This window comes from Saitoella complicata, assembly GCF_001661265.1.
Source record: "Saitoella complicata NRRL Y-17804 unplaced genomic scaffold SAICOscaffold_1, whole genome shotgun sequence".
Classification (NCBI taxonomy): domain Eukaryota; kingdom Fungi; phylum Ascomycota; class Saitoellomycetes; order Saitoellales; family Saitoellaceae; genus Saitoella; species Saitoella complicata.
The window spans coordinates 1,305,183-1,328,464 of record NW_017566992.1 but is presented as its reverse complement, the minus strand read 5'-3'; the positions used below and the strand labels follow the sequence as shown (position 1 = coordinate 1,328,464).

General features: G+C 52.6%; 11 protein-coding genes across 11 annotated transcripts; 4 read left to right on the top strand and 7 right to left on the bottom strand.

Moving 5' to 3' along the window:
• Positions 1-11: 11 nt before the first annotated feature.
• On the bottom strand, positions 12-3,385 carry SAICODRAFT_16547 (ARM repeat-containing protein; the record flags this gene model as incomplete). The annotated part of the gene is made up of 2 exons (XM_019165669.1): positions 3,165-3,385; positions 12-3,107 (listed from the first exon to the last, which is right to left on the bottom strand). Exons 1-2 carry the CDS (start codon positions 3,348-3,350, stop codon positions 12-14), a joined length of 3,282 nt encoding a protein of 1,093 aa, XP_019027662.1. The 5' UTR covers positions 3,351-3,385.
• Positions 3,386-3,640: 255 nt separating this feature from the next.
• Positions 3,641-5,666, bottom strand: SAICODRAFT_75138 (CBS-domain-containing protein). The gene is made up of 2 exons (XM_019170959.1): positions 5,439-5,666; positions 3,641-5,385 (listed from the first exon to the last, which is right to left on the bottom strand). The coding sequence occupies exons 1-2, from the start codon at positions 5,586-5,588 to the stop codon at positions 3,670-3,672; spliced, it is 1,866 nt and encodes a 621-aa protein (XP_019027661.1). The 5' UTR covers positions 5,589-5,666; the 3' UTR covers positions 3,641-3,669.
• Positions 5,667-5,944: 278 nt separating this feature from the next.
• On the bottom strand, positions 5,945-6,563 carry SAICODRAFT_16545 (ribosomal protein S26e; the record flags this gene model as incomplete). Its single annotated transcript, XM_019165668.1, has 3 exons — positions 6,419-6,563; positions 6,328-6,366; positions 5,945-6,158 (listed from the first exon to the last, which is right to left on the bottom strand). Exons 1-3 carry the CDS (start codon positions 6,529-6,531, stop codon positions 5,948-5,950), a joined length of 363 nt encoding a protein of 120 aa, XP_019027660.1. The 5' UTR covers positions 6,532-6,563.
• Positions 6,564-7,568: 1,005 nt separating this feature from the next.
• SAICODRAFT_4724 (uncharacterized protein) lies at positions 7,569-8,782 on the top strand (the record flags this gene model as incomplete). Its single annotated transcript, XM_019168885.1, has 3 exons — positions 7,569-7,604; positions 7,666-7,818; positions 7,871-8,782. The coding sequence occupies 3 exons, from the start codon at positions 7,569-7,571 to the stop codon at positions 8,780-8,782; spliced, it is 1,101 nt and encodes a 366-aa protein (XP_019027659.1).
• A 74-nt stretch (positions 8,783-8,856) lies between these two features.
• Positions 8,857-11,128, bottom strand: SAICODRAFT_51434 (Suf-domain-containing protein; the record flags this gene model as incomplete). Its single annotated transcript, XM_019169062.1, has 2 exons — positions 8,857-10,593; positions 10,643-11,128. 2 exons carry the CDS (start codon positions 11,126-11,128, stop codon positions 8,857-8,859), a joined length of 2,223 nt encoding a protein of 740 aa, XP_019027658.1.
• Positions 11,129-11,849: 721 nt separating this feature from the next.
• On the top strand, positions 11,850-12,302 carry SAICODRAFT_28634 (glutaredoxin-1). The gene is made up of 2 exons (XM_019167188.1): positions 11,850-11,980; positions 12,034-12,302. Exons 1-2 carry the CDS (start codon positions 11,869-11,871, stop codon positions 12,258-12,260), a joined length of 339 nt encoding a protein of 112 aa, XP_019027657.1. The 5' UTR covers positions 11,850-11,868; the 3' UTR covers positions 12,261-12,302.
• A 74-nt stretch (positions 12,303-12,376) lies between these two features.
• On the bottom strand, positions 12,377-13,983 carry SAICODRAFT_68858 (phosphoglycerate mutase; the record flags this gene model as incomplete). The annotated part of the gene is made up of 1 exon (XM_019170431.1): positions 12,377-13,983. The coding sequence occupies one exon, from the start codon at positions 13,981-13,983 to the stop codon at positions 12,448-12,450; it is 1,536 nt and encodes a 511-aa protein (XP_019027656.1). The 3' UTR covers positions 12,377-12,447.
• Positions 13,984-14,329: 346 nt separating this feature from the next.
• On the bottom strand, positions 14,330-15,672 carry SAICODRAFT_28633 (uncharacterized protein). The gene has a single exon (XM_019167187.1). The coding sequence runs from the start codon at positions 15,621-15,623 to the stop codon at positions 14,457-14,459; it is 1,167 nt and encodes a 388-aa protein (XP_019027655.1). The 5' UTR covers positions 15,624-15,672; the 3' UTR covers positions 14,330-14,456.
• A 388-nt stretch (positions 15,673-16,060) lies between these two features.
• On the top strand, positions 16,061-18,546 carry SAICODRAFT_51685 (phosphoketolase; the record flags this gene model as incomplete). Its single annotated transcript, XM_019169081.1, has 2 exons — positions 16,061-16,168; positions 16,219-18,546. 2 exons carry the CDS (start codon positions 16,061-16,063, stop codon positions 18,544-18,546), a joined length of 2,436 nt encoding a protein of 811 aa, XP_019027654.1.
• Positions 18,547-19,364: 818 nt separating this feature from the next.
• On the top strand, positions 19,365-20,447 carry SAICODRAFT_4718 (uncharacterized protein; the record flags this gene model as incomplete). The annotated part of the gene is made up of 1 exon (XM_019168883.1): positions 19,365-20,447. The coding sequence occupies one exon, from the start codon at positions 19,365-19,367 to the stop codon at positions 20,445-20,447; it is 1,083 nt and encodes a 360-aa protein (XP_019027653.1).
• An 891-nt stretch (positions 20,448-21,338) lies between these two features.
• SAICODRAFT_4717 (Septin) lies at positions 21,339-22,864 on the bottom strand (the record flags this gene model as incomplete). The annotated part of the gene is made up of 2 exons (XM_019168882.1): positions 21,339-22,736; positions 22,790-22,864. 2 exons carry the CDS (start codon positions 22,862-22,864, stop codon positions 21,339-21,341), a joined length of 1,473 nt encoding a protein of 490 aa, XP_019027652.1.
• Positions 22,865-23,282: the final 418 nt, after the last annotated feature.

The following is a 23,282-nucleotide window of genomic DNA, read 5'->3' as shown; positions in this document are numbered from 1 at the left end:
TCGGATTCAAATTAAGCAAAGAGCTTCTGCATCAACTGCTGCTGCTCAACAGTCAAGCTCGATACCAATGCGGAAGCATCAGGGGTGGTGCTCATCAACTGCTTGGTAGCACCGACGACACGCTCCTTAACCTTCTCAGTCATGATAGCAGCCTCCAAACCCTCGACGATGGCCTTGAATACTACGGGGACCTGAGAGGTGACGGCAGGGTGGTTCTGCTCGATCAACTCGGAGAGGAAAGAGTAAGCATAAGGAGCCTCCTCGTCATCGCAGATGATGGGCAGAGTCTGGATCCAAGCAACGACGGTCTGGTCCAAGTTCTGGACCTTGCTTGAGTTGAATCTCAAAATCTTGGCGATAGCAGCGCATGCATTCTCAGTAGCGTAGATGTTCTCATCATCACGGGCACCTGCGATCTGGATGCACTGGAACAACGCAGGCAAAGCAGCAGCGCAGAAGTCAGCGTAGGCCTCACCACCGAATTGGGCAGCAGCACCGACACCGTAGGTAGAGGCCTGACGAACCTCAGGCGCGGGGTCAGTAAGACCTTTGCCCAGAGGCTCGAGGAAGGTGCTGCTGTAACGCAAGGACTCGGGACCGCAGAACTCGATCAAGTCGTCGATGCAACCAACACCCCATTGACGGCTGGATTGCTCGGGGTGGTTCAAGAAGGCACCGATGTAAGGCAACAGACGCTCCCAGTGAGGAAGGAAAGCGGTGTTGATGGTCTTGAAGGTCATGTGGAATGCCTTGCTCATCTCAGCCAACATAGCCTCATCATCCTCCATCTCCATCATGACGTCGTCGTCCTCCTCGATGTCGACATCACCGGAGTGTGCAGCCTCAGCGCGAGCCTCAGTACGCTTACCGTAGTCCTGAATCTGCGACTCAGAAGCAGTGATGAAGGCAGCCAACTGTTCAGCAGAAATAGCAGCAGCACCGACAACTTCGACGGACTCATTCCAGGCGCTGAAGAATTCAGCGACCATCTCCGCAGCAGGCTCAGCCTTGATGATGTCGGTGATTTTCTGAGCGACGGTGTCCCAAACGCTCTTCACGTCAGCACCGGCAAGCTTGATGGAGTCAAGCAAGCGGGGGATACACTTGGCCGCCGCCGAACGAACACCATCGTGGAAGTAGAACTTCAAACTGGGGATAACGATGTCGTTCAAGATGGGACCGACATAAGGCTGGAAGTTCTCCTTGAGCTCAGCAGCGTAGCAGACCAACATCTCAACAGCGGTGCATTTCTCCTCGAGCACAGTAGTCTTGATACCGATCTGCTGACCCTGAACACCGATAAACTCCCAACCATCCTCAGCAGCATACTTCTCCTTCTCCTCATCATCCTGCAAAACAGCGAAGTCAGGCTTGAGCTTCGCAGCCTCGAGAAGAGGGGGCATGACTGCACCCAAGTAAGGCAAGAACTCCTTACCCATGACACGACAGATACGTCCCCATGCAGGGATGAGGTAGCTGGCCTGAGGGTCATCAGCCTCGACAACACTCTGCTGAATGCTGCCAAGAACCTGGATCAACTCCTGTGCCGAAGGGGCAAAACGCTCCTTTCCGACGGCAAGAGCGATGAGGGTGGCACACTCCATAGCTTTTCCACGCAATAAACGGTACTCTTTACCAGCATCAGGGGCCTTCAAAACATTGACGAGGAGGGGCATGATAGCATCGTAGTACTTGACGAACTTGGCCTCAGCAGCATCGGCCACGGTAGCGATGGTGGTAACGGCCTGCTCCTGGACGTACTTTTTGGGGCTCTGCAAGAGGGCGAGAAGGCGCTCGAGGATACCATCAAGGTAAGGCTCGAGGGTAGCATTGTCACACTCCTCGCAGAAGTTCACCAAAGCAGCAGCAGCGTGGGCCTGAACACGGGGCTCAGGAGCCTGGAGGACGGGGACCAAGCCGCTAAGGACACGCTCGTGGAACTTGGCCTGCATGGTGTTGGCAAAGTCGGTGGACATCTGGCCAACAGCGTTACAGGCAGCCCAACGGACGCGGGGGTGAGGGTCCCTGAGGAGAGGCAAGACCATGTCGAGGACACGGGAAAGCTCAGCCTTCATGATCTTCTCACATCCCTCAGCAATAGCAGAGATGGCCATAAGAGCTGCGTGACGCTGGCGCCAGTTGGTGGACGAAATCATGTTAGGCAAGTACGCGAAAGCAGGGGGAAGAACGGTCTTGCCACCCAACTTGCGAGCCAGACGGTCCAGAGCCTGTTCGCCGACGATGTGGTTCGCGTCGCTCTCATCAGCATCCAAATCCTCCGTCTCATTCCACTCCTGCTGCGCATCATCATCCTCAGCTCCAACATCGGTCAAGAACGCCAAACACTCCACCACAAGGTTCGACGCGTAGCTATCCTCTTTCCTGCACATTCCTGGTGCACCCTCGCAGAAGGTAATCAACAACTCCAAAGCAGCCTGCCTTGCCACATTCTCGTGCTCCTTGTCTTTTATAACACTCAATCCAAACTGAACGATCATGGTGAAGTAGTTCTTGAACATTTTGGGGTGAGTCTCAGCGAGCTCGATAAGGGAGGTAAGGGCGGTAGCGAGAGTCTCGGAGTCGTGGGTGGTGGACAATGGGGGAAGGACGTTCAAGCACGCGGGAAGGAGGACAGACAAAGTGCTCCTGGTGTTGCTGCCAGCCTCCAAGAGGAACGCGCAGTATGCACGGAGGGCCGCAAGACGGACTTCTTGTGATTGATCCTCAAGACCAGCTTGGAAGGCACCCTTCAGAATGTCCGCATGTTGCGAGCCGATGAGAGTAGGGACAGCAGCGAAAACGCGGTATGCTGATTCGCGGTGAGCGGCTTCTGGAGATTTGCTGCATGAAAAGAGAGCTTGGAGAAGGTCTGGCCACTTGTAGCTGCTGTAAAGTCCATGTCTGGCAATCTCAGCGATGGCGTCGCACACCTTATGCCGTACACCAACAACCTGCTCCTCCGCAAACGACGCCAACAAAAGGTCGTGTACATTCTTTCTCGCAACGTCGTTCAAGATGTCGTAAATTGTCTTCTCTGATTCTTCTGGGTATCCCGGCGCAGGCTTGAATGCAATTCTTCGGAGGAGGACCACGGCGAAACTTCGCATCTATTATGAACAACGTCAGGCACCGTGGTCGGGCTTGACAGCACCGGCAAAACATACGTGATCCTGAGCATTTCCCTTCGTCTGCTCTGCCAATCCCACCAGAAGCATGTCTGGTCTCTGTGCAATCCACTCGTCGTTCAAGGAGGCCTCAGCATTCGAACGAATGGTGTTATCGGTCGCTGCCAGAGCATCAAGGGTGGCGACAAGGGCATTGACTGCCTCAGCAGGAAGTGCAGATGCCATGGTATATTGTAATGGGTTGTTGCTCTTCTCTCACGAATCTTCAACTTTTTTTTAAAGTACGCCGCTGCAGCAAGGCACCGGTAAACAGACGCGCGCGCAGCTTGAGGCCTAATTCAGGAGCTCCACATACCGCCGAGGGAGGAGAGTGCGAAAAAACACAGATGTGTATTAAGCAAGGTATACCAAATATGTCTAGAATATCACGTACAAGGCAATGACCCGTCAACATGATCGGGACAGCCTCCATCTAGCAATGAACCACTTCGATCCTCCTCCTTCACACTCGTCGCCTCCTAATTATATGCCCAACGTAGAGTGCTTACTTCTTTCCCCTTCCGAGAGTAAAGACAACAACAATCGCGACAGCAAGCGTAACCAGGGCACTAGGCAACAACAACTCATTCGGCACCCCAGAAATAGCCTGCTTAGCTTCCGGCTCAGGAGCAGCCTTCGTAGTACTGACCGTACTGACCTCCTCGCTGACAGGCGCAAGCACAGGCTGAGGCACAGCAACAGGAACAGCAGCCTTGGTTGGGTCATGAACGTAAAGATCGACCTTTTCGCGCTTTGCCCGGCGGGTGATATCAACGGCGTCGAGGACATCGGAGCTGGAGGTGATGGCGACAATGTCACCCTCGTCGTCGACGTAGGAGATAGCGAAGCTGTCGCCACCGATATCTTCCTTCTCTGCGCCGAGCTTCTCAGAGATGGCTGTGCGAAGATCCTGGAAACCATCCTTTGGGGTGATCTGGAATCTGTGCACACGGCCAGAGGGAGCCTTGAACTTGAATGGGAAAGGAACCTCGTCATCCAATGGTACAGGAGTGCTCTGTGCCTCGGACTCAGGAGCTTGTGATGCAGAGTCGCCAGGCAAAACTGAGTCAAGACGAGTCAAGACCGGAGCAGCAGGCGAGTTGGAATGCATAGCAATCTCAGAAAGAGGAGTAGGCGCACGATTGATTTGACTGTCAGAGTGAACGGAAGCGGTCTCGTCATCCGCAGTGTTCCAGAAGCGGTTCCACATAGGTCCCTCACCATCGTTAGCCTGAATGGTATTAATCTGCTCCAGCGTTGCATACGTCAACTTCAAAATATCCACAACACCCACGACCTCACCTGAGTCATTGTCAGTAACAGGAAGGTTAAGGTAGTGTCCATCGTTCATTTTCCTCAAAGCACCCTGGACCGACAGAGACATGGGGGCAGTATCAGGGTGAGGAGTCATCACGCGGACAACACTGCACTTATCAGGGTCCAACCCAGCAGCAATAACACGCAAAACAACATCCTTACTCGTGAAGATACCCTGGATGTTATCCCCGTCCATCACCAAAATAGCAGTAGTATGGTTCTCCCTCATCAACGTAGCCGCCTCACGAACTGAAGTCCTAACAGAGACCATTGTCGGCGGAGTACCATCCAAAACAGAAGCCAAATTAGGTCCAGACATCTTCTGCCTCAAAGCCTCGACATAAGCAATGATCTGCTGGGGCTGTTGAAGACCACCCATCTCACTCTGTACGCCCTCCAAAGCATCATACAGCTTCTTGCTGCTCGCATACGCCCTCTCGAGACGGTCCATAGCCTCGTAAAAACACTTTGTGATATCGAGGAGACCAATGACGTCGCCCTCCTCATTACAGACAGGCAAATGACGGAAACCCTTCCTGACCATCGTCTCCAAAGCCTCGGTTGCCGAGGTGTCAATGCGGGTACACATGGGGTTTTTCGTCATAATGTGAGCGACCGTAACGCTCCTGGCATCGATAGCGTCACCGACGACACGGAAAGCCAAGTCCTTTGCGGTGAAGATGCCGGTTAAGTGCTCTTCGTCGTCAATGACAAGCACACAGTCAGCACGCCGAGCGGCCATCAATTGCGACGCCTCGGAGACGGTGATGTTGGCACGAACGGTGAGTGCCTGAGTAGGACGGAGGGACGAGACGGTACCGGGGGCAGCACGCTTTGTGTGACGTTGGCGAGCTGGAGCGTTGCGCTTCTTGTTGAGGTCGGCTTCAATCTTCTTGCGGATAGCCTGTACCACAGAGATTAGGAAAACTAAAAAAAAGCATCCGTGCTACATCGTACCTCATCCTTCTTATTCTGACGCCTGCGAGTGTCGCTCAAGGTGGAACCCAAATCTGAGGCAGCTCCCGGAGTGGGAGAGTCACGGAAAGACGGCGAAGGCGCGACAGGAGCACCCGGCCTGCGACTAGGAGTTCTGTCGTACAAAGACATGATTGTTTATCGACGGTACAACGAATTGAACGGTCAATTGAAGTTACTGTCTTCGAAGAACCTTACGGTGTTTGGAGGCGCTGGGTGCGTGTTTTGAGCTAGCTCATAGACAGGTTGGGGCATGCATTGGAGGGCAACGGTTGTTAGGGGAGCTGGATTCTACAATTTCTACGGCACACAAGATTGAGACAAAGTACTTTTTCATCCGTATATTCCGTATCATCTCACTAAAGTAGATTTCCTCCAAAAGCGGCATGAACGAAATATCGGATGAACCGGCAACCAGCTCATTCACTTTCGTGAACTCGCCGTTCTACCGACCCATCACCGACCCATTCTCGAGATACTCAAAAGAGCATTTAGAGAGCCTTGGCAGCAGCAACAGAAGGGTTGATCTTCTTGCCGTCCTTGTTGAACCTGACCCTCGGGGGAGGGGCACGGTTGCGGCGACCCTCACGGGAACGGACACGGACAACCTTAGAGTGGATGGCGCAGGAGACACAGTAGTGGAGCTTGATGTAAAGCTTGGGGAGAGCGTACTCAGGGTAGACGGAAGCCTCGGAGATATCCCTAAACACATTGAATGTTAGTGAGCCGCGTCCACGGAACTTCCGAGAGTGCTTCGACGCAAAGAACTGGGTCTTTGGCGAGGCGCGCAACGATCACTTGCACGGGAGAACGTGAAATGGTATCTCAACCGGCATCACGATGCTACTCTGGGGTCATCGTAGGTAAGTACCTGATAGCGGCGGACTCGACCATGTTCCTGACGGTCATCCTAAAAAGCGGTCAGCATTCGACCAATTGCAAAGGTGGATCGAGTGGCAAACCTCTTGATAGCCTTGTCCTTGGGGACGCAGCGGGAGCAGTTGGAGCAACGAACGGGCTTAACGTGACCACGTCCGTGCTTGTTGCGTCCGTTGTTTCTGCGCTTAAGAGTCATTTTGTCGAGATGGGAAAGCTGTCGGCTGGGTTGCTGGAGTTCCGAAGTTTCCTGTACTTCGCGGAGCCCAGGTAAAATTCGGTGGTGCAGGTGCGGTGCAGCTTAGGGTTGCGATGCCCTCCAGCAAAGGTGGTCTGAGGAAGTCATCAGTTCCAGACTGGGAAACTCCAAAAGGAATTTACAAAATGTATCACAAGTATAGGCAAGGCTTTTGCGATTTTCATGTTGCACTTGGCTGTGGGTATTCGCGTTACCGTGCAGCTGCAGTCGTCGCTCGACAGGCCCCTCCCATGACGTTGAATAAATTGAAACGGCCCTCTACCCAGAACACACCCGACAGATCTTCCGAGAGCAGCAGACGTCAATGATAGCGGATCAGTGTTGGGGAATTCAGGGAATCTTGAGAAAAACCATATTTTCTGCTTTGAATCTGGTATATGACCACAATAAATGCCTCCGCGTTGTTGGTTCAGAAGATACTTCAGGCCAAACAAGGCTATAAGGCCACGCTCTTTGTTGTCAAGGAGCAAAGAACCAGCGTCAAACTTCAGTTGCGCATCCAAAAACTCATAAACTACTGCTTCAATCTGGATGTTGGTGGTTGCGGCTGAAAATGCTATGAGAGTGGGACCTTCTTCCGCATCTTCCTCAACCTCAAACCTTGCAAGCTGCTCTTCAATGGGGACATCACCTTCTTCAAGATCAAGCTCAGGCTGCTCAGCATCATACTCGTCTCTCTCACTTCTTCAACCTCATCCTGCGAAGCATCAATACCTGCCTCTTGCCCAGCCTTGAAATACGCCAAAAAAAGATGCAGCACCTCATTTCTTCCTCCGTTTCATATCCTCAACCTGTCTTGTCCAAGCAGTTTTGTTCTTCCCACCCTTACCAATGTATCGACGATGAGGGAGCGACGTAAGGTAGCTGGAATACGATGCATGCATGGGATGCCGGCCCCTGATCCGCCTTAACTGTCGGTAAACAAACGCAACGCCGAACGTATTCCTCGGTGATTTCGCAATCCAGCAATCACTACGATGTCCAGTCATATGCAATCGAACGGCTCAATAACGGTGCGCATTTATTTGTTCGACGACGCGTAGCATACGTATGCTGACTTCTTGTGGTACATAGGCGGAGACTGAGCGTCTGGAACAGAACATCACCTTGACTCTCCAGGAGATTGACCACAACTTCTCTAGATGCCATCGCATCATCACAACTCACATTCTTCCGATTGTCGAGCGGTATGCTGAGCAATCGCGGGCTGTGTGGGACGGATCCAAGGTGCTTTAAGTGTGTCAAGCTGTCCCGATCGATGTTGACATGGAATGCACAGTTCTGGAAACAATTCTTCGAGGCATCTGCAAATGTATCGCTAAGCGGATACGAAGACTTGGACCCAAACAACCCCGAAACGGACACCACGGCGCACACCACCATGTACACCGACGTCTCCCAATCTCACATCGCTCAAACACCCCGCAACACCGCCGATGAACGCTCCTTCTTCTCCGATGTCGGCGACACATCGACTCCAAACCCTCCACCAGTCCTCCAAACACCTGCACGCGCCTACGAATCTTCATACGATTCCGACAGCACCCCTCTACAACCCGTTGCCCGTGACTACGGCGACGCAACGCCCGGTTCAAGTCCCATGACAAATACGAATGGCGCACCCTCCACAACTCGCGGAAACAAAGGTCCCCTCCTCCACCGCGTGCTTGACAGCAATTGGCGCGTCCAGGCGACGCCGCACCGGAATAATCCAGTCTACGCATCACCCTCCGACGCGTCGTCCGCTACGCCTAAACTCGATCTCGAGAGTCGCGTGTGGAGTTCACCGGTTCAGGGGACACCGAAGGCAAAGACGCCGATGGGTAAATATGGTGAGTTCGATGACTCGGATGATGAGGATGGGTTCCCGCCTGGAATGTCGCCGCCTGTGACTATGCAGTTCTCTTTGCCGGCATCAAAGCTACTGAAAACACCCGCAAAGGAGGCCGCAAACCGGTTGGTCAAGGAGGCCCTGTGGACAGCAGGTCGTGGAGGTCACAACGTCCCCGAGTCTGTGGAGAGTGGTCAAGGCTCATCATGGGGACGCCTTGACGTCGATGATGGAGGCAGCCCTATCATGTACAGAGGAAGAGAGGGACAAGGGGATGATAGTATGATGGGTGGTGTACAAAGACTAAAGCTAGAGGAGAATCAGGACGTTGGTGAGGATAGTGGAGAATGGGAGTTATAGGCTTGATTTGATAGATCGAACTACGGTATCTTCGGTAATATACCTAATGTTAATCACCTTACTACAACCCCTTTTCAACCCCTCCTCCTCGGCGGCGGCGTCCCTCTGAAATCATCATCCATCCGCTGTCTTTTTGCCGCTTCGCCATCATCATAGCTAATAGGCGGGGGAGGTAAGTTCGCTTCCTGCAATAACCTAATCAATTCATCCACCTTGAACAAGGCTCCCTGGTACATATCCGCAGGTGGGAGAACGCTGAGGAGGTACATGAGTGGGTCGGGCAACGGAGGTGCCTCCTTCCGCTTGGTACCACCCGAAGAGGCCTTCTCGCCGTCCCGGTCACGTTTGTTGTCCTTCTTGCGGTCCTTCTTGCGGGGAGAGGCACCTTCTTCTTCGCGGAGACGGGATACGGCTGATTTGGTTGGTGCTGAACGGTAGCGGTCGTCATCGGATTCAACAGCCGACTCCTCCGCATCGCTGTCCACCTCCTTTGCAGGTTGAGCAGGCTTTTTACTCTCCACGTTACCTCCCAAATCATGCTCCGCAATAGCATCAAAGTCAAGGTAACTATACCTTGTCCTAAACCTCTCTAACGACGTCCTCTGAGGATACAACTCCGCCATTCTCGCATCCAACTTCAACGCCGCACTCAAATCCCCATAATTACTCTCATAATTGTAGAAGTGTTCATAAAGCGGCAACGCAGCCTCCGGGCTTAACTTCGTGATTGTCCTCTCAAACAATGCCCGCGCATTAGTCTCATCATTGATATTCCTGAGGAACTTCAAATACTGGAGGACGAAGTGTGCGTTCTCGCTGTAGGCTTTCATGCCGAGCTCGAAGATTTTGACTGCGACGCCGGGTTCTTTGTTCCAGTGGTATTCCATCAGGGCGGACGCGACGAAGACTTCGTAGGTCTGGTTGGGTGCTTTGCGTGCACGGGTGAAGACTTGGCGAGCTGGCTTGAGACCTTCTATTCTGCGGGTCGTGCGGAGGAACATGACCCACACAATCGAGCTCTCACGGGCGAGGGTGTCGATCTGCGCCTTGTACTTGGTGTTGATTGCCTCGAGACGCTTGTTTGGCTTCGCAACCTTTGCCCCTTCGTTTTCATCCTCGTCTTCAATCGTGTATTCTTCCTCAACTTTAGAATCGCCAGCATCCGCCTTCGCCTCGTTCCACTCCCTCTGAACACGCTCCATCTCCCCCTGCAACGAATCAACGAGTGACTGGAGAGTCTGCTTCACATTTTCCGGCCTTCCCCTCGACTCCTCAATCTCTGCAAACTGGAAATGCAGCAACAAACTCGACGGATTCGCAGCCATTCCAGTCTTCAAGAACTCCAATGCCATCTGATCATCCACCGTCATGGCGTACTCCACCACGCTGAACCAAATTTCGGGGTGGAAGTACATGCTCATCATCGCTCTCTGGCACGCATACATGACTCTTGACTTCAATGCCTCCGCATCCTCCAAGACCAATGGATCCGAACGCTCCCACGCGATCCATTTCTTCCATGCCTCGACCTTCTCGCGGTCCTGCTTAGTGAAGGTTGGTGTCTTCGGGAGACCTTTGCGATCGAGGCTGTCGATGATGGAGCGAAGTTCCTTGAGCGATGAACGGGCCGTCATGTAAGAAGGCGACCGCTCAGCCAAGAACTTGCGAGCAGTGGTGCGGTTGATGCCATTCTCAAACTGGTCGTACTCACGCCAAAGCTGCTCGATGTTGCTGAGGGGGATACAGATCGCTCTCTGGTAGGTTTTGCGGGTGTGGTCCATTTTCTGGGATTCTTCCCAGCTAGTCGTTGCCTTTGAGATTGGTTAGCATTCGTAAAATGAAAACCGCTCAACATCATACCTCGCCTGACTTAATGAAGTCCAGGTAGTCCTTCCAAATAGGTCCGCTCTCATAATCCATCCCGATATTCGACAACACAAACTCATAAGCCTGGGAAATAATCATACGTGCTTGTGCACCACCCGTCAAAACATTATTGACACGTCGAATGTAGTCGAGATAGAAACGCCAAAGATCGAGATCGAGGACTGAGCGCAAACACTTAGTGAAGATAGTCTGGGCTCGGACATGGTCGTCCTGGGCCAGCTCCATTTTCAGGTATGAGATCCACATGGGTCCAGCCAACGGATATAGTTTCAAAAAGCGTTCATATGTTTCCCTCGCATCATCAAACTTCTCTTTCTCCTCTTGCTCCTCGATCAACGACTTCCAAGCGTCGAAATCCTTAGGGTCAGCGGCAATCCTATCTTGAAGCTGGCCGATGTGGTCATTGGCCAATCGCTTTCTCTTTGGAATCTTTGGAAGGACTGGGGAAGCAGACGCCATAGCCGCCGCAATGGCCGACGGCTCAGGCTCAGCAATGGACGAGAGAGCCGGTGGAACAGCTTTGTCATCAGATGTAGTCAATACTTCAGGAGCATACTGCAAAGCTTGCGCTTGTGCTTCCTCTGCCTCACTGTCCAACTCTAAAACGAGACTCGAACCCGATTGGGCTTCAGTTGGGGCAAGAGCAGGCGTTGCACGCTCTACCGCTGTAGACGATATTCTTTGAGGTCCTGGCCTTTCGGCAGACTCGGACATTTGCACAGCACCAGAAGATAAAGTCTGTATTTGGGGATTCACTGCACTAGTTTGGTCAACTTCACCTTGGAGGGATGGCAATGGCGATTCTTCGGTCGAAGGTTCGTCCGAAGTTCTCGGCACTTCTGGCTCTTCGGTCGTATGAGATGGTGAGTATGGAGGACTGCTCATCGTTGACAATTTAATGAGACGATTGTTAATGATAGATTGGACCGGATGGGGACGGAGCGGACCGATCGAGGCCGGGGTATATTGTTTGTATCACTTTTTGGAAGGTCAGAGGCTCATGGCCCAACGTATTAATGACTCGTCACATATACACGAGAGAAGCTATAGAGATAGCAACCTTCTTAGTTATTCGAACTATGAGGATTGATGACCTCCAAGACTACTGTCTCGAGGCCGCAACATGACCTAACGTCATCGCCGGCAAGACTCTAAGTGTGCGCACCACCATTAAGGTCATCTCCTCCGCACACCACCATATGGGCGCAGCTTTCTCTCAATCATCTCCAAGAATCATGTCTCCCGCCGTCAAGTCCAAGGTCGACAAGGCCATCGCCGACAACAAGATCGCCGTCTTCTCCAAGTCTTACTGTGGGCTCCCTCTCTGTGAGTCCTATGGACATAGCTAACGAGGTTGACCACAGGCCCATACTGCAAGCAGGCTAAGAACACCCTCTCCCAGCTCGGTATCAAGTTCTACGTCCTCGAGCTCGATGAGGTAGACGACGGTGCCCAGATCCAGGATTACCTCCAGGAGAAGACTGGACAGCGTACCGTCCCTAACATCTTCATCAACGGGCAGCACCTTGGTGGAAACTCTGACTTGCAGACCAAGAAGTCTACTGGCGAGTTGGAGAAGCTCCTTGCTTAAGCTACTGCTCTAGGTGAGGAAGGAAAGAAGAATTGTGTACGATGAACAGGAAGGAAATATACGATAGAGGATGAGGGACAGAAGTCTCGGTATCGGTCGGTAAAATATACTTTTTTGATCGTGATCTGTGCTCTATATCACATCATGCACCCCAGTCTAATCAAACACGTCTCCCATACCCTCTAACTTAAGCCAACAAAGAAACACCAGTCATGTCAGAAGGCTGCTCCAAACCCATAACATCCAAAATAGTGGGGGCAACATCACACAAAGCACCAATCTTTTCCTTGTTGAATTGGTGACGCTCAGAGGTCATCACGAAAGGAACCTTGGCAGTGGTGTGAGCGGTGAAGGGGGTTCCTTCCTCAGACAACATCTTCTCGGCGTTACCGTGGTCGGAGGTAACAAAGAGGATGTAGTTGTGCTTCTTGCAAGCCTTGTAGATGGCACCGATAGCCTTGTCAGTGTGGGTGACGGCCTCGACGGCGGCGTCGTAGACACCAGTGTGGCCGACCATGTCGGGGTTGGCAAGGTTACAGACGATGAAGGGGAATTCGCCCTCGGAAACACGCTTAGCAACCTGCTCTGCGACACCGTGAACAGACATCTCGGGCTTCTTGTCGTAGGTGGCAACCTTGGGGGAGGGAACCATATCGCGGACCTCCTGGTCGAACTCGCGCTCGGTACCACCGTTGAAGAAGAAAGTGACGTGAGCGTACTTCTCGGTCTCGGCGATGTGGCACTGCTTGACACCCTGCTTGGCCAAAGTCTCGGCGAGGACGTCGTCCATGCGCTGAGGAAGGAAAGCGACGGGGAAGGGGAAGTCAGCCTTGTACTGGGTCATGGTGGTAATGTGGAGGTTCTGGGGGATGGGGGAGTCGATAGGAGCGGGGGTAACACCGAAGACCTGGGAAAGCTCACGCATACGGTCGGAACGATAGTTGAAGAAGAAAAGGGTGTCGTTGTCCTTGATGCGGGCATCGTCTCCGTTGAAGATAATGGGCTTCAAGAACTCGTCGGTCTCCTTCTGCTCGTAACGCTCGTTGATCTTCTTGACGGCGTCGGACTCCTCGGCGGCCTCACCCTTACCCTGGGTCAATCCGTCGAAGGCGATTTGGACACGCTCCCAGCGCTTGTCACGGTCCATGGCGTAGTAACGGCCGACAACGGTAGCGAGCTTACCGTAACCCAACTCCTTGGTCTTCTCTAACAACTGCTCCATGTATCCAGCAGCAGACTTGGGCGCGGTATCACGACCATCACCGAAGAAATGAATGTAACACTCGGGCACACCGAAGTCCTTGGCATACTTCAACAAAGAGTACAAGTGCTTCTGGTGGGAGTGAACACCTCCATCAGAGACCAAACCCAAAAAGTGGAGACGTCCGTTTCCGTTCTTTGCGTTCTCGAGGGCCTTGTTGAGGTTCTCGACCTCGTTAAGCTTGTCGTTCTTGATGGTCTGGTCGATACGGACCAAATCTTGCCAGACGACACGGCCGGCACCGATGTTCAGGTGACCGACTTCGGAGTTACCCATGAGACCATCGGGGAGGCCGACAGCCAATCCATGAGCGGAGAGCTCAACGTAGGGAGTGTCGACCTGCATGGCGTCCATGACGGGGGTCGCAGCAGCCTCGATAGCATCTCCCTTCGTTCCCTTCACGGGCGAAATACCCCAACCGTCGATACAGATCAAACAAACGTTCTCCTTGGGCTGAACCATGGTCTTGTTCTAGAAGCAATGAGGTTTGGTTAGAAGAGGACCTTTGGGGTTGTATGCGGTTTTGAGTGCTTACCTTTTTGTGGGGGGGCTCGGACATCGTGGTTGATTGAGGTTTGTGATCTGCAGCGGGCAGCGGGCAGCGCGACTTTCCATTCGTGCAGATGCAGCCTCGGGGTACAATAGGTACAGTACCAACGTCATACGCAATATGGTTTGATTGATCGAGATAGGAGGGTTTGTTTGATTGCGTTTTGCCATTTGAAAGTCAATTGAGTCGTCGATGATGTGGTCCTTCTGGAGAGCTCGAGTTGTCGGGATCATGCCAACTCAAGCTCGCTGAGTCAACAGCCCGCGTACGCAGCTCAAATCATCATTATTGTGGTATCTCAAGGGTATCAAACCGCCATCTATGTCATCTATTACCGCCCTCCTCTCTTCCTGCCTCCCACACTTTTCGCTTGCTCCTCGGATGCCTACATCAAAACACACCCCGCTCTCGCCCCGTTCTCCCCCTTATCCTTCGCCTTGACCTTGTTCCCCTTCAACTTCAACCCCATCTTCGTCTTATCCCGATCCACGAAAACGAACGTTCGTTCCCCTCCTCTTCCCTCAATGATCCTATCATCAGCCCTCGTCTCGATCGCGGCATCCTTCTTGGCCGAGATAGCGCGGATTTGAGCTGCTTGCTGGTAATGAGAGATCAGGCGGTCTTGGTTCGCAAAGTGTGAGGCGATGGCAGCCAATTCCTCTGCTTTTGCTCTCGGAGTCGTGCTAGTTGTGGGGCTGAAAGAGTCGATGTCTCGTGGGATCCACATTGTGTTAAAGTACTCCACTTGTGCAGAGGAGTTGTCGGGGTTAAGGGAGGCCCAGACAATTTCTTCGTGTCCCGCCCATCGGTTGTCGGTGACGAGGGTGAATAAGCCTCCTCCTTCGCGGTGTTTAACGACTACACTCCACCCCTCGTCTCCCCTCCACAGAACGGCTGGCTTTTCTGCCTCTAACGTCTTCTGTAGATGTTCCAAGCCGCTCTGTGTAAATCGGGAGGGAGTGGAGTCGATAAACTCACTCACCGCGTCCGCACGCACAAGGAGTTGCATTTCTTCGGGTGAGAATGTGTCTGCGGGACCTTTCTCTTCCCGGGTCTGTTCGCCGAGGGAAATCAGGGTGAGAGCTTGTTCATGTGACAACTCCCCGAACAGTGCTTTACTCTCTGCAGAGGGTATCCAGCCGTGGACCAATTGAATCCCGAAAGCCTCGAAGATGTTGATCTCCTTCTCATGATGGGTAGCCGAGGTTGGAGAGTGTTCAGCCCATTCCTTCCACCCACCATCAAACCTCGGGTTAACACTCGTCCCACCACTGGCCAAGTGTGGCAAACACCGCAATGCCTGCACAATCTTCTCTGCCGGCATCTGTCCATTGACAAGGAAATTGGTTAACGCGCGTAAGACGTAAGATAGAGACACTTCTTCGCGGTCGTGAGAGAGTGAGGGTATCGCGTGCGAGAGTGTCAGGGCGTTGTAAAGGGCAAGGAGCGGTGCGCTTGGAGAGGAGCAGTCGTGGCAGGCTAAAACGAGGGTGGTGTCTTCGAACGGGACAAATCGGAGGGGGTATGTTGGGTCGTCGTCTTGATGGACCATTGTGCTGATGTCGCTTCTGCAATTGCTTCGATCCTCTGTTATGCCAATGCGATGGATTGCAATTGACAGGTGAGATCACCCCATTTCCTGATTTCCTTTTGGCAGGACCCGCGTGAGACATTCCCTTCCCTTGTCTTCTGCGGTAGCGACGGAGCTTGGAGCGCGCGACTACCCTTGTCTTCTAGCGTCGGAGCGAGACACGGGACACGACCGCGAGTTAATCCATATAGCCATCTTGGGAGTTAATTCTCCTTGGCATATCGTGTTAAATCGCAAGGTTTGATGGTGGAGTGGTCGTTACGTCATAACCAGGTGTTGCTCCCGACCGGGCCGAGCCACCATGGACCATGCGTTTCGGCTGAGAACGTTTGAATAAAAGGCTCGCTATATCCACCTGGGCAGCATACATCCCCTATCTTTCACGACAGTAATAGACAATGCCAATCGAAGAATCAGGACCCAATCCGGCTCCGCCGCAGTCTCTGCTGCCGGACTCTATCCTTGACTTGAACATCAAGCTGGATAACAAAGTCTTGTCCGACAAGGTATGTTTTGGTAGTCCCAGCGAGTGGATCAAGGCTAATGAACCCTACAGGACATCAAATCCATCCGGACATTCCAGCGTGCCGCAAATTATGTCGCCGGTGCCATGATCTTCCTCCAAGACAACGTCCTCCTCCGCCGTCCCCTCAAGAAGGACGACATCAAGAACCGTCTCCTCGGACACTGGGGAACCTGCCCCGGCCTCAACCTCATCTACGCTCACGCAAACCACCTCATCAAGACCAAGAACGTGAATATGATCTTCGTCACGGGACCTGGACATGGTGCGCCCGCTATTCTGGCCTCGTTGTGGTTGGAGAATTCGTTGCATAGGTTTTATCCACAGTATGCACGTAACCAGGATGGGCTTGCAAACCTCATTAAGGGCTTTTCGTGGCCGGGAGGGTTCCCGTCGCACGTTTCGCCGAATGTGCCGGGGTCAATTCATGAGGGTGGTGAGTTGGGATACGCACTCGCTGTATCCTGGGGTGCGGTCATGGATAACCCAGACTTGATCGTGACATGTGTCGTTGGCGACGGTGAAGCCGAGACTGGGCCAACTGCGACGGCGTGGCATTCGCACAAGTATGTTGACCCCAAGGAGTCTGGAGCGGTTATTCCCATTTTGCATGTCAACGGCTTCAAGATCTCGGAGAGAACAATTTTTGGGTGTATGGATGATCGTGAGTTGACAGCTCTCTTCACCGGATATGGATACCAGGTTCGTATCGTTGATGGTGTCTCGGATGGTTCGAACATGTCCCATATCGACCAGGATTTGGCGGCAAGTATGGCGTGGGCATACGACACCATCAAGGATATCCAGACCGCTGCAAGGAGTGGAAAGCCGATCATGAAGCCTCGTTTCCCAGTCATTATTCTACGTACACCGAAGGGATGGGGCGGACCAAAGGCCGCACATGGCACTCCCATTGAGGGAACGTTCCATGCGCATCAGGTCCCGCTTCCCACGGCGAAAACGGACGACGAGGAGTTCAAGTTGTTGGACTCGTGGCTCAAGTCCTACGGACCCGAGGAGTTGTTCAATGAGGATGGCAGCCCAATCCAGGATGCCTTGCAAATTGTCCCTGACATTCATGAGATGAGAATGGGACAGAGGAAGGAGACGTATGCCAACTGGCGTGCACTCGATGTCCCCGATTTCAAGACGAGGGCAGTGGAGAAGGGGGAGCAGACTTCGCCTATGAAGCAGATTGGTAATTTCTTGGGTGATGTCATGGAGAAGAACCCTACCTCTGTCAGATTGTTCTCCCCGGATGAGTTGATGTCGAACAAGTTGGACGGAGTCTTCAAGTACACGCAACGTAACTTCCAGGTCGCGCCGGAGAGTGCGCATAATGGAGGTCGTGTCATCGAGGTGTTGAGTGAGCATTGTTGTCAGGGATGGATGCAGGGATACGTTCTCACGGGCCGTACCGGTATTTTCCCCTCTTACGAGTCTTTCCTTGGCATCATTCACACAATGATGGTCCAGTACGGCAAGTTCATGAAGATTGCCAAGGAAACTGCTTGGAGGGGCGATGTCGGTTCCATCAACTACATCGAAACCTCAACCTGGGCACGTCAGGAACACAACGGTTTCTCCCACCAAAACCCGTCCTTCATCGGTGCGGTGATGAACCTCAAGCCGGAGGCTGTTAGGGTCTACCTTCCCCCTGACGCAAACTGTGCTATGAGCACGATTGGGCATATGCTTCGCTCGAAGAACTACATTAACCTGTTGGTTGGAAGTAAGCAGCCTGTGCCGACTTGGTTGAGCCCCGATGAGGCTGAGAAGCATTGTATTGCTGGTGCGTCGATCTGGAAGTTTGCTTCCACCGACGATGGTGTTGATCCTGATGTTGTGTTGGTTGGTATTGGAGTGGAGGTTACGTTCGAGGTTATCACTGCCGCAGCCCTCTTGAGGAAGAAGTGTCCCGAGCTTCGTGTGCGTGTGGTCAACGTCACTGACTTGATGATCTTGGCGGCGAATGAGGGACACCCCCATGCCCTCACCAACGCCGACTTCGACGCCCTCTTCACCAAGGATAGACCCGTTCACTTCAACTACCACGGCTACCCCGGCGAACTCAAGTCCCTCCTCTTCGGCCGTCCCGGTCTCGAGCGCGTCTCGATTGAGGGATACCGCGAGGAAGGTACCACGACTACACCTTTCGACATGATGGTCCAAAACCATGTTTCGAGGTACCATGTTGCAATGCATGCACTCAGGGGTGGGGCATTGAGGAATAAGCGCGTTGCACTTGTTAGTCATGAGTTGTGTGCGGGGCTCCAGCATGATATTCAGAAGTTGGGCAAGTATATCGTGAAGCATGGCGAGGACCCGGCGGATACGTATGATACCCCTGTGTTCGAGTAAGGTGTCAGAGGAGTGAGGGAGGAGAGGGATGAGGTGTTTCTCTGCTTGATCTTTCGATATCTCTTTATGGTTTAGGAATGTATGCTTTTCTATGTGTGTCGTCTTCTGGTGACTTGTTTTCGCGCTGAAGTATTGTAAGGCCTGCACATCTTGCCTAGCGTTTCCTGAAGAGTAAGTTCGCACGGGGCCTGAGCGGGGATTACCTGCGAAGAAAGGGTCAGGCATAGCATGGGATATCCGAATTTGATGAGCCTTTGACTGTGCAAGTTGGAGCTGAAGTCATACAGACTTTGCTGGATGAACTCGGGTACCCTTGCAACACACCCTTGTACTCATTTCGCCATGCTTCCGCCCGTCTCACAAGCCAGAAACATGGTGTGGATGCAGCATGAAGTCTACTTGCTCCTGGTCCAATGCCGTGGCTAAGGGTAAACGTACGGCTCAGTTCGGAACGAAGCAGCCGCCGCTAAAGGCAAATGTTGATGAGGATGTCCAGCAGCTTTCGAAATACCATGAACTGCGCTACAGAATCAACAGCGAGCGTTTACGGCTGACGAGGGAAGCGGAATATGCTCTAATCGTTGTTTCGAGAGCCGAACAGTTGTCTGCAGAGACAGTTCCTGGAGGTGTTGATAGCTGTGTGGATGCTGATCAGACAGTTGTGCAGACAGAGGGTCTCACTGAGGCTCCAGCTGAAGATAGGAGTTTGGAAATGTTTAACCCCTCCCTACTGTACTGCGCGTGGCCTTTCCCCGCACCGCGCGGTCTGGTTTTTGGCAGCAAGCTCCCAGCGACCTGTCGACAACAATCGTGAACGAATGGCATCAGCTTTTAGCTCAGTGATCTCATCAGTCTCATCGTCCGCTGCTTCGCTCTTCGGTCGCTTGCCATCAGCGGTTGATCCAATTCCGGAGGAGGATCAGCAGGCAAAGCTTCGCATTAAGCAGCTACACATCTATCCCATCAAATCTTGTCGCGGTCTTGCTGTGTCATCAGCAACACTTGATCAGTATGGGCTGAGCGGAGATCACACCATGATGTTCGTGGAGCGCAAATATGTGGATGGAGAGACGAAGTGGGCAACCATGACATTGAAGCAATGTGCCAGACTGGCACACGTGAGAGTAGACCTTGATCTAGAAGATGGTGATAAGTGGTACAGAGTGAGCATCGATGAAGCAAGTATACGCATACCGCGACAGTTTGACGCCCTGGAGAGTTTGCCACGGCTGGAGAATTCCATTATGTTATGGAAATGTCCGCATCGTCCGATCGATCTGGGTGAGCCGTACGCGAGTTTCTTCTCAAAGGCCCTCGGAAGGAAAGTCAAGCTATGCCACAGATATGGCGGACGTCCGGTAACTGGCAATATGCCAGACCTCTCTTCTCCTCGCGAGCTTGAGACCAACCTGAACGATGCATACCCGCTGCTGGTGGTTAACGCATCTTCGTTGAAAGAGCTCAATGCGCGTTTGGATGAGGCAGTTACTATGGAGAGATTCAGACCAAATGTGGTGCTGGAGGGCGAAGACGTGGAAGCATGGGATGAGGACACCTGGCAAACCCTCCAAGTCCTTCGGTCACAACAACCTGCTACCAAGGACGAGGACATGGTGGACAATTCAAAGAAACCGGTGATGACCATCCATACTCCTAGCCGATGTCCGCGGTGCGTCGTAACAGCAGTGGATCTGGATAAAGCCGAACAGACCCTACAACCTCTGAAGGAATTATCCAAGTACAGACGAGTAGACGAAGGCAAGAAGTGGAGTCCTTGCTTCGGCTTATATGGGGTACCAGATGTTACGGAAGGTGAGCTGAGAGTAGGGGATACAGTCCAGGTTACGGAGCGAGGTGAGCATTTCTTCGTTGAACCGAGTCATCCGGGTATGGTTGTATGAGGGTCACATATCGGAGATGATACGAGTGCTTAGCTGAGAAGGATGTTGCTGTCAGTCATTCGTGTGATGACTTCCATCGCCTGTTACAGAAATTCTTTGTCGTAAACCGTTGTGTAAGCGTCCCGGTTGTTTTGTGCCCTCAAGCCGAATGTTTATATAGGGAGGCATGCTCTGTTCGCAGTTCTGTCAATTTTATTGTTGTCAGTTAGTGACAGCTTGGCTTTGATAGGCAGGAGACCATGATGTTATGAAGTTTGTCGCTTCTGAAGCAATCTGGGCCTCGTTCTCACGGAATTATTCAGCTTCTTCAGGAGTGCCCATTGGCAAGGACAGAAAGGCAGCACTCCACATTGTAAGGACCATGTAGCCAGATCTGTGGTTCTTGAGATGTCCACAGCATACACATCAAGCTTTGTCTGTTAATACCGAAATGGATCGAGCTGGATGATTGCGTGTAAAAGGGAGTGTAGGTCCTTCTGGTGCAGCGGCGTTGAACATATGGCATGCGGTGGTTGATGCAGTCTTTTCTCAGAAATGATTTCTTTTTATGGAAAGGATGGGTTCGACGTGCAAATGCACATTGTCGGCTGGAATCGTCCGCTCCAAGTCTGTCATGTTTCTGCCAGAAATGACTCCATTGTATGGGAATGATGCATCTGCTCGTCAAGTTCCAAACAAGATCAAAATAAATTTTAGCACTTCACTTCTAGCTATAAGTTCTCACTCTCTCACTCAACGTCAACAGCCAGCTAGGGTATCAAGCAAAACAAATCAACAAAAAATCCACAAAACCTACGCCTTAAGCATTTGAGTGGATGTGCAACGGCCTGCGGCGCAACAGCCAACCAAACCAACGTGAAATATAGCGAACAAGATCCTCACTTTCTCCAACTAACGTCCCAAGCTGAACTTTCCACGTTTGCCGGTCTTCACCTCCATCGTAGGCGTACCAGCCTCGATCCTGATCTTCTTCTGCTCAATCTCCTGCTTCTGCTTCTCAAGCTGCTCCTTCATCTCCCGATGCCTAGCATACAACTCCTCCTCACTCTGCCTCAACTTCTGCTCCTTCTCCGCGACCTTCTGCGCAAACACCAACTTCATCTCATTCTCCATCTTCGCCAGCTTCGCCTCATGCAACTGTCTTTCCTCCTCTAACTTCGCCTGAGGGCTGATTTCCTTGAATACGGAAGCGTCTTGGGAGATTCCCATTGCCATGAGTTTCTCGGTACGGTAGGATTCGTAGAGGGTTTGTGCGGTGCGGTCTTTGAGTTCTTCCATGTGGGTACGGACGAGCATCTCACGGAGCTTGACGAAATCGCAGTGGTCTTCGTTATCGACCTCAATCACACCCCAAGGATACTTACGGCCGCGGACGCGCCTGCCGCCAGGGAGTTCGATTTGGGTCAAGGAGCCGACGACAGCGAAGGGCATTTTGGCCATGAATTCGCGGTTTTCCATGATGGTGTCTTCGTCGTCGTAGTCGTTTTCTTCGGGCTTGTAGGTTTTGATGCCGTGGTGTTCGATGTCGGCTCTGACGCGGGCTTTGAAGGTGTTGACTTCGTCGTCGGTGAGCGTGTCGGCTTTGGCGATCACAGGGATGAGGTTAACACGGTCACAAAGACGCTTCATGACTTCGATGTCGATAGGCTTGAGTGAGTGTCCAGTAGGCTGGATGAAGTAAAGCAACGCATGAATCCGCTTATCGGTCTCGAGATTACGGAGCTGCGTACGCGTAGGAGCATTCTCCGCATCCAGATAATCATTGAACCGTTTCTCGACATTATCGAGAATAGGACGCCAGGCGAGGTCGTTGTTGATGTAATCCCCAAACCCGGGGGTATCGACAACAGTCAATCGGCACCTAACACCACTCTCCTCGATATTCGCCGTGATATTGGTAATCTCAACCGTCTTCGGCACTTCCGGCCCGATACCCTTGTCGACCTTCGAAGGCAAAACACCCTGGTCCTCTAGCGACTTGGCGAACAACGTGTTGACCAACGTGGTCTTTCCCAATCCACTCTCACCGCACACCATCAAGTTGAACGCGAAACCTTTGGCGGTAGCTTTACGGTGCCATTGATTTGGGAGGTTTGCGAAGCCGACGTAGCCGGTGATTGTTTTGCGGATAATTTCTTTGACGGGGGGTTTAGGTGCTTCAGCTGGCGTTAGGTCGACGACGGTGGAGGATGGGATGGGGGTTGAAGACTCGACCGGCGAGGTAGGAGCGGAAGCCTGTGTTTGAAGCTCACGAACTTCATGAGGTGACTGCAACGACATATAAGCCTCCTACACACATCCATTAGTGGTCACTCCCTCATAACACGGCGATGTCTACATACATCCTCCTCAACGTGCTCCCTCTGCACCATAACCCCCGACTCTTCCGTCCCATCAGAACCCCTCTCGGAAGACATTCTTGTTGCGGTAGCGGTAATTGTAGCGCCGATAGGTTCACCGAGTGATTGAAGGGGGTCGGCGGTTTGTCCCCCGGATGTCGATGGGAAGAGACTGGGGTGAGGGACTGTAGCTGCACCCGTGGTTAGCAAGGGCGTCGCAAGAAGGTTTAATTACGTGTTTCGTTTGGGAACGGGGACGGGCCGAGGGGGGAGAGCAACAAGCAACGACGTCAGACGAAAGCTTGTAGGGAGTTATGTATGCTTCTGGCGCATACATCCCTTCCGTTGCACTCTCACACGACCCTCATTGCGTCTTGGCAGCCCCCCCCTCCTCGACGCACTTTCCTCAGGCTGCGCACCCCCTATCCACCCTACGGTCCCCAACGCAAGCAAACGTCACAGCAAGACTCACCTGACATATCCTGATACTGCTCTT

What these genes read in the sequence shown, in the direction of transcription:
- SAICODRAFT_75138 (XM_019170959.1), bottom strand. Translation starts at nt 5,588, where the DNA reads ATGTCTTTGTACGACAGAACTCCTAGTCGCAGGCCGGGTGCTCCTGTC. An exon ending in GTCAGAATAAGAAGGATGAG is followed by an intron (nt 5,386 to 5,438) that starts GTACGATGTAGC and finishes TCTGTGGTACAG; the next exon opens with GCTATCCGCAAGAAGATTGA.
- SAICODRAFT_28634 (XM_019167188.1), top strand. Translation starts at nt 11,869, where the DNA reads ATGGGCGCAGCTTTCTCTCAATCATCTCCAAGAATCATGTCTCCCGCC. An exon ending in CGTCTTCTCCAAGTCTTACT is followed by an intron (nt 11,981 to 12,033) that starts GTGGGCTCCCTC and finishes GGTTGACCACAG; the next exon opens with GCCCATACTGCAAGCAGGCT.
- SAICODRAFT_28633 (XM_019167187.1), bottom strand. Translation starts at nt 15,623, where the DNA reads ATGGTCCATCAAGACGACGACCCAACATACCCCCTCCGATTTGTCCCG.